The sequence below is a fragment of the Hevea brasiliensis genome, chromosome 3, assembly GCF_030052815.1.
Source record: "Hevea brasiliensis isolate MT/VB/25A 57/8 chromosome 3, ASM3005281v1, whole genome shotgun sequence".
Classification (NCBI taxonomy): Eukaryota; Viridiplantae; Streptophyta; class Magnoliopsida; order Malpighiales; family Euphorbiaceae; genus Hevea; species Hevea brasiliensis.
The window spans coordinates 105,745,775-105,759,544 of record NC_079495.1 but is presented as its reverse complement, the minus strand read 5'-3'; the positions used below and the strand labels follow the sequence as shown (position 1 = coordinate 105,759,544).

Here is a 13,770-nt window from a genome sequence, read left to right as displayed (position 1 = left end):
TGGTTGCTATCTCTGTATTAATAGTGAGATATGTCCCGCCAGACATGGTGCCACTTCCATCCTCACTTCAGGACACAATTGATTTTGTCTCATTGCAGTACGGGGTGAACAGTCAGAATATTAATGTTGAAACGTCTGATGTTAATGGTGGTGCTTCAAGTACTTTGCCTTTGCTAGGCAAAAATAACACAGTAGTTGATTATCCTAAAATTGTAAAACAAGAAGCTCAGCGCAATTGTAAGTTCCTTATAGGCTTCATGCTTTCAATTTTAATTTTTCTGGAATACATTGAGATGTTAGGATATAAACTCCTAATCTTATCCAATCCACTCGCCCACCAAAGAGAAGGGGCCTTGTTTAGGACATGCTTGATTATGCTTTGCAAATGCTAGTGTGCCTGTCTCAACCTTTTTGGTTTACATGCTTCATTTACTTGTTAAATACATCTACATATACATTGCATCTATCTGAAACAATGTTCAAGTAATGTTCAAGTTATCCCAATTTTGAAAATCATCAATTGGAAATATTATATTAACTTTTTAGGTAGACATGTTCAATGTAGCAATCAATGTGTGTGTGCGTATTTCTGCTTCATATGGCTTTAAACTATATAGAGTTGGAGTGCTTGTTGATTGAATTGAACCATGGTTATTTTTGCCTTGCTCTAAGTTTGATTTATAATAGTTGTTGGGGCCTGATAACTTAATGCATGCTCGCTAGTATCCATGTAAAAAATTGTTCCATTTTCTTGCCTTTCATAATTTAGGTTCTGCTATTTTTTACTATCTTCTATTTGTTAATTGTTTCAGATGTTCGAAATGAAGAGAACAGAAGAAAAATTGCTGGCTCGACCATAGCATTCACATGTATTGGAGCATTTCTTCTTACATATGCAGCTACAGATTTGAATATTCCTAGGTGGGTTGATCAAGAGTAACTCTATTTACCTTGCATTGATGATAATTTCAAGTATATTCCCTAATGATTTAGCTTGAAGACATGTCACATTTAAGAAGCAACTCTTGAAACTAGATGTAGGGTTTCGCAAGAAGAGAGAGAGAGAGAGGCTGTTGGAAATTTGACTGACTTTGACCAGGCATTAAATTTGAGAGTCATGACCAAAGTAAATTGTGGTTTTCTTCAAAATCAGTTAACTATTTATTTGGATCTTCCATTAGGCCTGTTAAGCGTTACCTTGTGCGGTGATGGTGGTGCTCTTCTTCTATTTGGTCTGATTGTGCTGACTCTTATTGAACAAGATGATGCAAGACATAGCTTTGGGCATTCTGGAGGTAAGTGCTCTTTTATCTTGTACTGCTGTCCATTTGATAAGATTTGTCTAGTTTGGAAGTTGGAAGACAGTCTAGTTTAAATATTAAAATATGTGATGTGCCAGCATTAGGTATGGCTTGTGTTAACAATTCAAGCCAGTTCATGTCAGGAATTGTACACTACTCCACGTTGGTCCATTGGGGTACATGTTTTTCCTCAAAAGGCATTTATGCAAGTTTATGTCCTTGGTTTCTTTTGAACATTTCAGACCTCCTACTAGATGCCTAATAGTGCATCCGACATGCCAACATGACCTTGAGAGGCTCTCTCAATCCATGCTTTTGCATGTCCTTGAATTTTTTTGCTATATTTGCAAATAAGCTCAAGTACCAACCATAATGAATGCAGGGCATTATCTGTTTGTGACACACTGGTTGTCACAGTTTTGCTTCCTATAGATGTATCATAAATTTGGGTCCTCAATGTTGGATAATATGTTTGGAAGCATGTCCACCAGCCTTATTTATAAAGACATTAGTAATTCTCCACAAGAATACCGTGGTTGCTATGAATTTGTTCATGTGTCAACCGTTTCAAAGTGAATGAATTTTTGACATTATCACTCTACCTTGCTCCCTTCAGTTTACCTAGAAAGAATGGGACATTTTTAATGGTCAGAAGTAAAATCTTACTGTAGAGCGACATACTACTACCCAAAATATCCACATAATATTCAGTTTAACTTGGATTGCATGTATACGCAGTATAGTGAGTCAAATCTCATCTGGAAATTAATTCAGGACCCTCATCTGCTTTAGAAGCTACAGGCTCGCAGAAGCATACTTGAAGGATTACTTTTTGTACACATCTTGCCAATCAAGGCTCATCCCCATTTAATAGTGTTATAATTACCATTCCTGAATTGTTATTTTTGTTTCCATCGAAAGTTTTGTTAATTTTTGTGAAATGTTGATTTTTTTTTTTTCTCAGGCTTTATATGTCCATTTGTTCCACTGCTTCCGATCTTCTGCATTCTGATCAACATATACCTGCTGATTAATCTAGGGTGAGTGTTGCATCACCTGTTTATTATATGACCATTGAAAAGAATTATCAAGTGGAATATTGTTGCATTTCTAAGGATGTGGGTATGGGTGTCAATACTTTAGATGGGACCTTGGGAATATGTTATCTATCTAGCTATTTTCTTACTTCAGCTGTATTTCTGGTTATCTATCTAGCTATTTTCTTACTTGTGCTGTATTTCTGGATCATATTCATTTCTTGTTCTCATCCTTGGGGCTCTCTCTGGACTTCCAGTGCCGCCACCTGGGCCCGTGTTTCAGTCTGGCTCCTAATTGGAGTGTTCGTTTATGCATTCTATGGGCGGACTCACAGCTCACTATTAGATGCAGTCTATGTGCCTGCAGCTCATGCTGATAAGATTTATCGCAGCTCTGGAGATAGTTTAGCTTAGAATCCAACTGGTCTCGGTAGCCAGGATCCCCTTCCATGTAATTCTTACAACAGAATCTCTTTGTTGTACAGTGGCGTTCCCCCAAAACATCCCCCTACGCCAATTTTTTTTTTCCACATTAATTTTCCTCTTGCCATGTATATATGTATATATGTATTATTGTGGCTGAAATGTATATATGTACATATGTATATATGAGGGTTGATTTTGGGACCTGTTCAAACAATGTAAATAGTTTACAAGTGGAAGAAGATGTTCTTTTGTTTCTTTTGCCTTCTCTCCCTACAATATAGCATATCATCATTCAATACAGCATCTGTGGTGGCATATGCATACGAAAAGGTGGAGAAAGTTCACATTGTTGAAGCATGGAATGACTAGTTCGCCACAATGTTATAAACAGATCTTTCTTCGAATTGTAAATTTAAAAATTGAACAAAATTAAAATAATCTCTCCAATAATCACTTTTGAGAATCAAGCCTGTCCAAACTGGTGCATTTGGAATTTTTGTAGACTATGCAGGCTTATGATTTGATTTATCATCTCCCGATTGAGGGGATTGATGTTAATGGCCCCTCTGTCAGGCCCTTCGACAGAAAATGCTCATGACAATGCATGACTGTCCTCAAAGAACGCACACATCATTATGACTGGAAAGCTCAAGCCTTGGTATGATACCATGACTTGCATGAAGTAATTGCCTTGACTCATTGATAACCCTCACAAAGTGGGTAGAAGATGTTTTAAGAGTATTTGAAGTAATCTTCAAAATGATACATCCCATTTCCATATATATACGTTCAGGAATATCAATTAGTATACGAGTTAATTAACAGTATCAATCTTGGAAGATTCTCCAGGGCCACTGTAAAAATTGCACCAAGTACAAAAATCAAAACAAAGGCAAGTAATATCTTTGCAATGTACAAAAAACTGACTCCTGATTTAGGAACTATCTTTGCTGGACGTCTGCCTTCAAAAATCTGCTGAAACAAAAAGCCAAGTACAGATCACTTAAGGTCAATAATGTTCCAATCTCAATTGAATAATCTATAGCAAGATAAATAAATAAAACTCCAGTGCAAATGCTTTTCAGAGGAAAATCAAGGCAACAGAATATTGTTGCTCAAACCGGGTCTTTTGGATAGTACAGCCACAATAGACTAGCATTGTGAACACTAATTGCTAGACTGGAGCCCTGTGGCCGAGCATGACCACGGAACTTGGGGGGCCTTAGATTTTAGATTTTTTTTTCTCTTTATATTGTTATAAACAATTAAAAGACAAAAACAAATATAGTACTTATATATTAATAAGTAACAATAGGATAAAAAGCTGTTCACTAAAAATATTAAATATTTTTGGATTCTAAAAATTAAAAAAAAAAAGGAGAAAAGATCAAACATCTTATCTAAAATTATAAACATTTTTTTTAAGAGAAACCCAATCATCAAGAATGAAATGTGAATTGAATGTCTTAACAATCTCCCTTTCAATATAAAAAACCAAATTATTTGCAAGAAATTTATCTTCCACTTTTGTAGCAAAGTTTTGTTTTCACCATTTTCATAGCCAAGAATGAATGTTTAGTAGTCATAAATACCAGAAGAGTTAAAACAAGATGAATCAATCTATCAACAAGGTGGATAACCATATAATTGGGGAGACCACATAAAATTTTTGAAGGGGCCATGTTGCAAAATTTTTATTAATAGCTAAATAATTTTTTTTAAAAAAAAAAATTGGGGAGGCGATGTCCCCCCAGTCAACCAATGCCTCCGCCCTTACCAACCAGTATGTATAACACGAAAAAAAGAAAAAAAAAAAATCTGAGGGTTATCCTACACTAGTTTCTCTGGCATTCCATATTTATGGACTGCAATAGTATGGTAAAGCAGCAACCATGATTTTAGGATACAATTTTAGCTTTTCCAATGATATAAGAACTTGTCAAGATAGGGTTACTAATCTAAAAGCTATAGCATTTTTCTGAACTTCATAGAACTCTGCATTAACCATGTTGAAAGCCCCTTGTTATTGATTGATAAAGAATTGAAAATACATGCACACATGAATCACATACTAGGATGCTCTAGATCTTAACCAAGCCATTCAAATGAATCCAACCAAAAGATGGCTATTCACCAAAATTGGGGCCATCTGTTATCTAAACTAAGAAGAAAGGTGGAGCCTTTTGGAGAGCTATCCTTGCTTGCAGTTAATTTTGCAATCAAATTCTTCAGTAACACATCGGAAAATGTTGCTGGACCAGTAGTTTGAAGAATTTATATATGAATATCTCGAATTTCTAATATGCAATTAGCTACCCGACGTGTGTAGGCAAAAATATTTGAATGGAAAAAAAAAAAACCGATTCCGTCTTTGTAATTTTCCCAGAAGAAGTCCACTAGAACCATCCATATTCCTCACTATTTTCCATGGATTAATGGCTCATAGAAATAATGTCATTGCAACAAACATAGAAACAAAGATTTAATTTTTGCAGTGAATAACTGGCTTCATCAATAAAAATCTCAAATCTCAGATCCACCAACACACTCAAACAGACAACACAGAAAATTCCAAACAGATAAGAAAGAAGATCATACTAAATTAGGGGCTTGTGTTGGAATCAGCCGAATGCTTTCTGCTTTTCTAACACCTACACCAAGAAGAAAAAGGAAAAATCACCACAAACCAACACTGAAATCTACTTCATTCAGTACTAACAAAACAAAAACACAACCGAAACCAAGTGAGATCAATTACCACCAAAATCCAACTCAGTAACAGTCTGCAACTTCCAGCCATTGCTATAATCCACAAGAATCGCATCAGGCCCAAAACTTATGGGTTCCTCCCCATCTTTAACTGCTTCAATATGCGAAACAAGAGGGGCTCCAGCTTCTAACTTCCTGTTTATCAAAGACACTGCAAATCCTGCCCTGGTACCAGCCGCAAAGCGGCTTATTTTACCCAAACTTTTGCAGGCAACCTCCAGAAACTGCTACATACATCAAATATTCAATATGATTAAGCTACTTTGACTAAAAAAAATCCAACTAAAAACAGGACATTTATTGAAGAGAAGAGCATACAGGAGGAGGTTGGGGAGAATTGAATTTGGAATCTTCTCCTTCTTCTGCCATGATCGCGAGGCAAGAGAGATGGAAACAAGGGCAGGAAATCGAAGGGGAGATTTCTATTCTTAAGGGATTTATAGATGGACCGAGACTGCTCCGCTTTCAGTCGCTTGGGCCTTAGGCCTAAGTTGAGCATTGAAAGCCTTTTTTTTTTTTTTATTATTGTTAAAGAAAGCTTCATGGCTTTATAAATTGTATCTGATAAAATGTCTATGATTTGGGTGTCCAAGGTGAGCATACAACAGTTTTAATCAAACATTGAATCAAAGTAATTTAATTTATTTTTTAATTTATTAATTTGGTTTTAACTATTTTTAAATTATTTTGAATTTGATTATTAAGATTAAAAAATGAAAATAATTGAATCAAACTGATGAATGAACTGCCATTTTGATCAGTTACATAAACCCCCTTCCTTAATCTCTACTTCTCTCCAGATCACACCATGGTTTCTAGCTATACCACAGTTTTCGTTCACATTGCAAGTCATACTGCAAGTTACACCATAAAGTCATACTGCAGTTCCTATCCAGTGTCTATACCGCAAACTATATCATGATATCTATCCACACCACAAGCTATACCATAGTGGGTCGTGAATGCATATGTGTATTGAAAATCAATCAACTGATAATGTTTAGTTCGATTCCATTAAATTTATTCATTTTTTGATTAGCCCAATTTAATTCGATTCAGAACTAAAACTAATCAATTGCACACCCATAAATGCGCCTACACAATTAAGATTCATAATTTCAGGCTAGAGGAGCAGAAAGTTGAAGTGGAAAACAATTTTCTCCAGCTAAGGGTAGTGCATAAAGAAGAAAAAGATGGGAATTATTATTCTCAATGGAGTTTTCAATTTCTTCTACAAACGTACTTTGCCTGAAATCAGTCAGAAAGCTAGATACATAGAACAGAATGTCAGCCCTTCTATCATTATTATTATTATTAAATACTAAGGTATTATATCAAATAAAATAATTTTCAGAAACAATTTCCGCCAACGAGACAGTCAATGGCCGCAAGCACAGCATGGAAACATCAATGGAAGCAAATAAAGTTGACAAAAATTACTAAACAGCATCTCACCAACATTTGCAAATGAAATTATTCATTCATTGAAAATGCCTAATTGCTTGTTCTGCACCATGATTAAGATAAAAAGTTACACTACAAAAAGGGCATGATGATGAACCTATATAATAATTGCCAAGAATCTAGAGATTTCAACAGTTACACAATTTAGATCCCTTTTAATATCTCCAGTTAAAGACAGGAGCGAGAATGATTTGGGCTGGAGACGACTACACTGACAAAATTTATCACACATCCCAATCCTTCAACTTCTTGCTTCCTCTAGGTCTACTTATAGGTGCATTCATTCCGGCCATTTTTCCATTGTACTTCGCACGAAGAGAATCATTGTGCGTCCACCTGCAAAACAAACAAATGATAAGGTATTGTTCCAGGAACTAAACATAGCTTAGAGCTAAGTATCAGGATGAATTTGTTCTGTCCTTGATTGTGCTAATATGCTACAGAGGTAAATTTTGTGATGCATCCCAAAAATAGCTTCGCATCAGACCAAAAGATTTTAGAAATCATATCCCAGCATCCCACCATGATTAAAACATATAGGACCCATATGGTAGAAAAAAGACAAAAACCATATCTTTTTATCCAATTGAAAAGACAAGGATGCATTTCACATGTTCTTAAATGGTACAATGACCATATAGAATACTCGCATGTTCTTAAAGCCTGTGTTCAGAAATTGCTTGAAGACCATTTATTACTGTTTAACAGCCTAAAAACAAGAAGCTCCTGAAATAAAAATTTAATTTCATTCAATTCCCTGACTCCAACATTTTCAATACAAACATTACAGGTTAGGTAACTTAAGAAAAAATTTCTCTCTTTAAAAATACCAATTCCATTACCTTCTTCATGAGTGATGTATTCTCCATCAAAGATATAGCATAGAACACAGAAAAAAGGGGATAAGTTATTGTCACTGTTAATAGCTGATTCAACTACACTTGGTGCCAAAGATTTTAATTTTGATCTGCATTATTTTAATATTATAATGTAAAACAATATCTTCAGATCTGGAGTTAAATGGTTTCCATTAACAAGAATATACTATCAAGCACTTACAATTAGAGTTCAAAGCTAGAACTTCCTCAAATTAGAGTGATACATACTGGTTAAAAACAAATTGTGCAATCACAAGAATCAGAAAAGTCCAAACTACCAAATTTATTTCTCGTTCCATAAGTTACCATGTTCTCTAGGTGATATATATATATATATATATATATATATATATATATATATATATATATATATTGGATGATTTGAGTATTCAATAATAAGTATGAACCAGACTACGTCTAACACAGATGAATGCTCAGAGAACAGCAAACTGAACAAAGCAACTAGAAAAGACAACACGAATTTACAGGAAGAGCAAACTTACGGGTTGTTCCAATCAGTTGTATCCTCATTGACAAGATGCGTCCATTTGGTTCTTCCACTACGGCCGAAGTGTTTGACTTGCATAACTTTAGGTAATATGGATTTGTCCATCTTATCTTCTCCAGTTGGGGCGGAGAAATCACGCTTGTAAATTGAATCTGACCCAGTAGTGGCAGCAGTATCATCAGGCTCATTCTGGAAGAAAGCACCCTTATGGTAGTATTTCTGCATGAACCTCCACTTCTGCTTTGGTAGTGGGGCAGGTTTCGGATTTTTCCTCTCCCACTCCCTCCTCTCTTCATCTGTCATGTTTCTCACCTTCTCAATCTCTTCCTTCTCCTTCAACATTGCCTCACGATCATCTCTATCCCTTTTGATCCTTGCAATCTCTCTCACCTTCCAAGCCTCATACTCCTCTGCCTCATTGACTTCATCATCGGTGTCCACATCGGCAATATTTGCCTCCATTTCCAAATTCTTCTGAATTAGTTCCTCCTTCTGAATCTCCTCAACCAATATTTGCTTTGTCTCCACCTTCCTTTCCTCCAATTTCCTCCTTTCCTTTTCCTCAATAGCTCGTTCTTCAGCCTCAAGCCGCTCACGCTCAGCTATGGTTTCTCTCTCAGACTTTGGCACAAAGATTGGCTTGACCATGGCCAAACCCATTGTTTCTTCTTCAGAGTCAGTTTCATATTCAGATTCCTCTTCCTCCTCTTCTTCCGCTTCTTCCTCCTCTTCTTCAGCCGGAAGTGCAGCTTCTTCTTGCTCTCTCAGACGTGACTTCTCCTTAATTCTTCTTCTTCTTTCCTCCAAGGCTTCCTCATTCTCTTCCTCCATATCTGCCCATTCTTGTCTCCGGGTTTCCTCCTCTTCTGTTGCAATAATTTCAGCTTGCCGGATGCGCCGGTGATCAGCTCTCACTTCGTCACGGTTATCAATCCTGCTCTCAGCCAGACGACGCAGTCTAGGATCATCTTTCCTAGCAAAATCTGAATCTTCCTGAGTAGGAAAAGCTTTCTCCAGGGCATCTGCCCTAGCCATTTTGATATCCCCATCTTCATCAGCATCATCAGCCCACTCGGGTGCTTTGCCAGGCCAATACCTTTTAACTTTAGTTTGCCCAATTTTACCTCTAAGCTTGTCCCTGACAGCTAGAGCAATATCACTGACACCGGCTGTGACTGACATGATTGCCTGTAAAATTCAACCCCAGATGATATTAACCTGCTTTATGCAATCCCTGAGATCCAAATAACAAAAAAACCTAAATCAGAAAGGGCTCTTCCACGAAATTGACAACAAAATCCCTAACAAAATCTCAAATTGCGAAGCTTTCCAAGGATGATTTTTCGCCACTTGTTTTTCCTAATTCAAGGCACCATAAAGAATCAATCCAAAACTCATAAAACATAACATAGAAAAATAAATTTTAAAAACACGCAATAATAATAATAATAATAATGATAATAATAATAGCTATTGAAAAAACTGAAGTATTAAAACCCTAGAACAGAATCGAGTAATTTCTAGCCTGAAGTTTACAATTTGTCTTTCGATTACCAGATAAAGCTTTCGAAGGCGAAGGCCAGAGAAGAACTCGACGGAAACTGGGAGTTTAGTTATATTTGTAGAAGGGCCACGTGCAGATCACGTACTTCCAGCCCGAATGATTGTCGGTCGGGTTGGATACTTGGATCTTAGATTACAATGAATGGATCCGAGGCCAGGACATGCCCGAATCGAGTCGGGTCTAAAAGGCTTTTGTTTAAATCCAGTCCAGCATTTCAGCTTGTGTGCGCAACATAAATAAAGAAATATTAAAAGTTATTTTTTTTTTAAGAAATATAACATACGCACACATAAAATAAAAAGGAAAAAATTAAAATGCACGAAATAATATTTTAATGAAAACCCAAACGGGAAGAGAAAACAGGCTCTACGTGCATGCATGTATACGGATTAAGATATCCGTAAAAATTACTTTATTTCAATTTAAATTTAATTATTATTATTAAAATTTATATTTATATTAAATTTAATTAAAATTTATTATCAATTATCTGAATTTATTTTAAGTCCGATTATTATTACTTGAAAAAAATTTGAATTTATTTAATTTTATATATTTTAATTAATATTTTACATTAAAAATTATTTTGATTAATAATTTATATTTTAATAATTTCATAAAATATTTAAATTTTATTTTATATAAAATAAAATATATGAAAATTTATAAATATTATTATAAAAAATATATATTTTATATTTAATTAGTATTAAATAAACGAGTTTGGATAACAGACATTGAATATATAAAACCTAAATTCGATTTGAACCCATCATGAGTATTATTTTTAAAACTCAAACTAATTTCGAATCCAATTATATAATATTCAAACTTGTCCTGTTAAGATTCAATCAGATTAGATACAACTCAACTCAACTCAACTAAGCATTTATCCCAAAAATTTAGGGTCGGCTATATGGATTCGCTTTCTCCACTCTAAACGATTTTGGGTTAAATCCTCAGAAATTTGTAATGCTTCTAGGTTATGTTGTACTACTCTCCTCCAAGTCAATTTAGGTCTACCCCTTTTTTTATTTCTATCCTCTAACCTAATGTGCTCTACTTGTCTAACTGGAGCCTCCGTATGTCTACATTTCACATGACCAAACCACCTCAATCTCTCTTCTCTCAACTTATCCTCAATTGGTACCACTCCAACCTTTTCTCCAATACTCTCATTACGGACTTTATCTAGTCTAGTATGGCAACTCATCCACCTTAACATTCTCATCTCTGCAACTCTTATCTTAGATGCATACGACTCCTTCAATGCCCAACACTCACTACCATATAAAATAGCCGGTCGTACGGCTGTACAGTAAAATCTTCCTTTTAACTTATTAGGAATCTTGCGATCACATAAAACTCCCGTGGCACGTCTCCACTTCGACCATCCGGCTTTAATCCTATGACTAACATCCTCCTCACATCCCCCATATACTTGAAGGACTGAGCCGAGATATTTAAAGTGATTACTTTGGGGTAGTACCACTCCATCCAAACTAACTCCTTTTCTATCACCAGTTTGGCCTTCACTGAACTTGTAATGCATGTATTATGTCTTTGTTCTACTTAACTTAAAGCCCTTTGACTATAGAGTACTTCTCCAAAACTCTAGCTTTTTATTGACTCATTCTCGCGTCTTATCTATCAGAATCTTATCTATCAGAATAATATCATCCGCAAACATCATGCACCAAGGAATACTCTCTTGTATATGTTTCGCCAATTCATCTAAAACTAATGTAAAAAGGTAAGGGCTTATAGCTGATCCTTGGTGTAATCAAATTGAGATCGAAAAATCTCTTGTGTCCCCTCCTACTGTGCGCACAATAATAGTTGCTCCTTCATACATATCTTTCAACACTTGTATGTACCTAATAGATACCCTCTTTTATTCTAACACACTCCATAGGATATCTCTTGGAACACTATCATAAGCCTTCTCTAAATCAATAAAAACCATGTGTAGATCTTTCTTCACATCTCTATATTTCTCCATCAAGCTTCTAATGAGAAAGATCGCTTCCATAGTTGAACGACCGGGCATGAAGCCAAATTAATTGAGAGAGATAGAAGTATCATGACATAGTCGATGCTCCACAACTCTCTCCCACAACTTCATAGTATGGCTCATGAGTTTAATTCCCCTATAGTTCGAGCAACTTTGTATGTCTCCTTTATTTTTAAAAATAGCTACTAAAATACTCATCCTCCACTCATCAGTCATTTTATTTGAGTTTAGAATCTTATTAAATAATTTAGTTAACCATGCCACTCCTATTTCTCCAAAACACTTCTACACTTCAATTGGTATTCCATCGGGTTCACAAGCTTTACCCACTTTCATTCTCTTAAGTGCTTCGTTTAATTCTAAAGATCTAATCCTTCTAGTATAATTCACATTCTTTTCTATCGTTCTATAGTCTATATTCACGCTATTACTATTTTGACTATTATTAAAGAGATCATTAAAATAATTTCTCCATCTTTCTTTAATGTCCTCCACCAACATTTTTCCTTCTTTATCCTTAATGCACCTAACTTGATTGAGATCTTGACATTTCTTTTCTCTCCTCCTTGCTAATCTATAAATATCTTTTTCCCCTTCTTTAGTTCCCAGTTTCTCATATAACTTTTCAAAGGCCTGTGCTCTTGCTTGACTAACTGCATTTTTTGCCTCTTTCTTTGCTATCTTGTACTGTTCATATGCCTCATTATTATCACATTTAGGTAATTTCTTATACCATTCCCTTTTTCTCTTCACTGCCTTTTGTACTTCCTCATTCCACCACCATCTCTCTTTTGAGGGTGGTCCATGTCTTTTAGACTCTCCAAGTACTTTTCTAGCTACTTCTCTAATCTTTGATACCATTTGTATCCACATATCATTAGCCTCTATATTCAACTTCCATGCTTCGGACTCGAGAAGCTTATTTTTAAACTTCACTTGCTTTACTCCTTTGAACTCCCACCACTTTGTTCGAGCTACATTATTTCTTGTAACCTTACTTGAATTGTTCCTAAGCTTGACATCCAAGACCACTAACCGATGTTGACTTGTTAAAACCTCTCTTTGAATAACCTTGCAATCCTTGCATAGAGCTCTATTTATCTTCCTAGTTAAGAGAAAGTCGATTTAGCTTCTATGTTGCCCACTTTTGAAAGTCACTAAATGTAACTCTCTTTTTATAAAGTAGGTATTTGCTAGTATTAGGTCGTATGCCATAGCAAAATCCATGATACTTTTTCCCTCCTCATTTCGACTGCCAAATCCAAAACCTCCATGAACAATCTCATAGCCTTGCTTATCACTTTCTATATGTCCATTCAAATCTCCACCAATGAAAATATTCTCTTGATTTTGTATGCTTTGCATTAAATCATCCACATCTTCCCAAAATCTTTGTTTACTCTCACTATCTAGTCCTATTTGTGGGGCATAAGCACTAACTACATTTATTATTTTTCCTTATAGTACTAGCTTTACTAGTATAATTCTATCTCCTACTCTTTTCACAGCTATTACAGCATTTTTCAATATCCTGTCTATGATTATACCCACTCCGTTCTTATTTCTCTTATTTCCGGTAAACCACAGTTTGTACCCTGAATTACCCACTTCTTTGCTTTTCTCTCCTACCCATTTAGTCTCCTAAATGCAAGCAATATTTACCCTTCTTCTTTCCAAGGCATCCACAAGCTCCATTAATTTTTCTGTAAGTGATCCAACATTCCAAATACCAACCATGATCCTCCTCCTATCATGTTTCTTCCTAATTAGTCTCCTTTTATGATATCTTCTATTGTTTTCTATGTCTAT

At 35.4% G+C, this 13,770-nt stretch overlaps 3 protein-coding genes and 1 long non-coding RNA gene across 6 annotated transcripts; 2 read left to right on the top strand and 2 right to left on the bottom strand.

Annotated features, from left to right (window-relative positions):
• The first annotated feature begins 30 nt into the window (after positions 1-30).
• Positions 31-1,180, top strand: LOC131178745 (cationic amino acid transporter 2, vacuolar-like). Its single transcript, XM_058144416.1, has 2 exons — positions 31-237; positions 813-1,180. The coding sequence occupies exons 1-2, from the start codon at positions 45-47 to the stop codon at positions 938-940; spliced, it is 321 nt and encodes a 106-aa protein (XP_058000399.1). The 5' UTR covers positions 31-44; the 3' UTR covers positions 941-1,180.
• Positions 1,181-1,193: 13 nt separating this feature from the next.
• Positions 1,194-3,019, top strand: LOC131178744 (uncharacterized). The gene is made up of 3 exons (XR_009147720.1): positions 1,194-1,295; positions 2,266-2,341; positions 2,596-3,019. It is a non-coding gene; the product is annotated as an uncharacterized LOC131178744 (long non-coding RNA).
• Positions 3,020-3,517: 498 nt separating this feature from the next.
• Positions 3,518-6,009, bottom strand: LOC110638435 (uncharacterized). Of its 3 annotated transcripts, none has more exons than XM_021788987.2 (4): positions 5,852-6,009; positions 5,523-5,757; positions 5,363-5,415; positions 3,518-3,739 (listed from the first exon to the last, which is right to left on the bottom strand). In XM_021788987.2, exons 1-4 carry the CDS (start codon positions 5,900-5,902, stop codon positions 3,563-3,565), a joined length of 516 nt encoding a protein of 171 aa, XP_021644679.1. In that variant the 5' UTR covers positions 5,903-6,009; the 3' UTR covers positions 3,518-3,562. The 3 variants fall into 3 exon arrangements, with proteins under 3 accessions (XP_021644679.1, XP_021644678.1, XP_021644680.1); XM_021788986.2 differs by having other exon boundaries at positions 5,523-5,760; positions 5,852-6,004; XM_021788988.2 differs by having other exon boundaries at positions 3,518-3,736; positions 5,523-5,760; positions 5,852-6,003.
• A 984-nt stretch (positions 6,010-6,993) lies between these two features.
• Positions 6,994-9,970, bottom strand: LOC110638433 (uncharacterized). Its single transcript, XM_058144415.1, has 2 exons — positions 8,379-9,970; positions 6,994-7,333 (listed from the first exon to the last, which is right to left on the bottom strand). The coding sequence occupies exons 1-2, from the start codon at positions 9,563-9,565 to the stop codon at positions 7,222-7,224; spliced, it is 1,299 nt and encodes a 432-aa protein (XP_058000398.1). The 5' UTR covers positions 9,566-9,970; the 3' UTR covers positions 6,994-7,221.
• Positions 9,971-13,770: the final 3,800 nt, after the last annotated feature.

Excerpts from the sequence above, each read along its gene's own strand:
- LOC131178745 (XM_058144416.1), top strand. The coding sequence starts at position 45 with ATGGTGCCACTTCCATCCTCACTTCAGGACACAATTGATTTTGTCTCA. Across the intron at positions 238-812 it reads ACAAGAAGCTCAGCGCAATT|ATGTTCGAAATGAAGAGAAC; the intron begins GTAAGTTCCTTA and ends TAATTGTTTCAG.
- LOC110638433 (XM_058144415.1), bottom strand. The coding sequence starts at position 9,565 with ATGTCAGTCACAGCCGGTGTCAGTGATATTGCTCTAGCTGTCAGGGAC. Across the intron at positions 7,334-8,378 it reads ACAACTGATTGGAACAACCC|GTGGACGCACAATGATTCTC; the intron begins GTAAGTTTGCTC and ends TTTGTTTTGCAG.
- LOC110638435 (XM_021788986.2), bottom strand. The coding sequence starts at position 5,902 with ATGGCAGAAGAAGGAGAAGATTCCAAATTCAATTCTCCCCAACCTCCT. Across the intron at positions 5,761-5,851 it reads ATTCTCCCCAACCTCCTCCT|CAGTTTCTGGAGGTTGCCTG; the intron begins GTATGCTCTTCT and ends TGATGTATGTAG. Across the intron at positions 3,740-5,362 it reads CAACACAAGCCCCTAATTTA|CAGATTTTTGAAGGCAGACG; the intron begins GTATGATCTTCT and ends TTTTTGTTTCAG.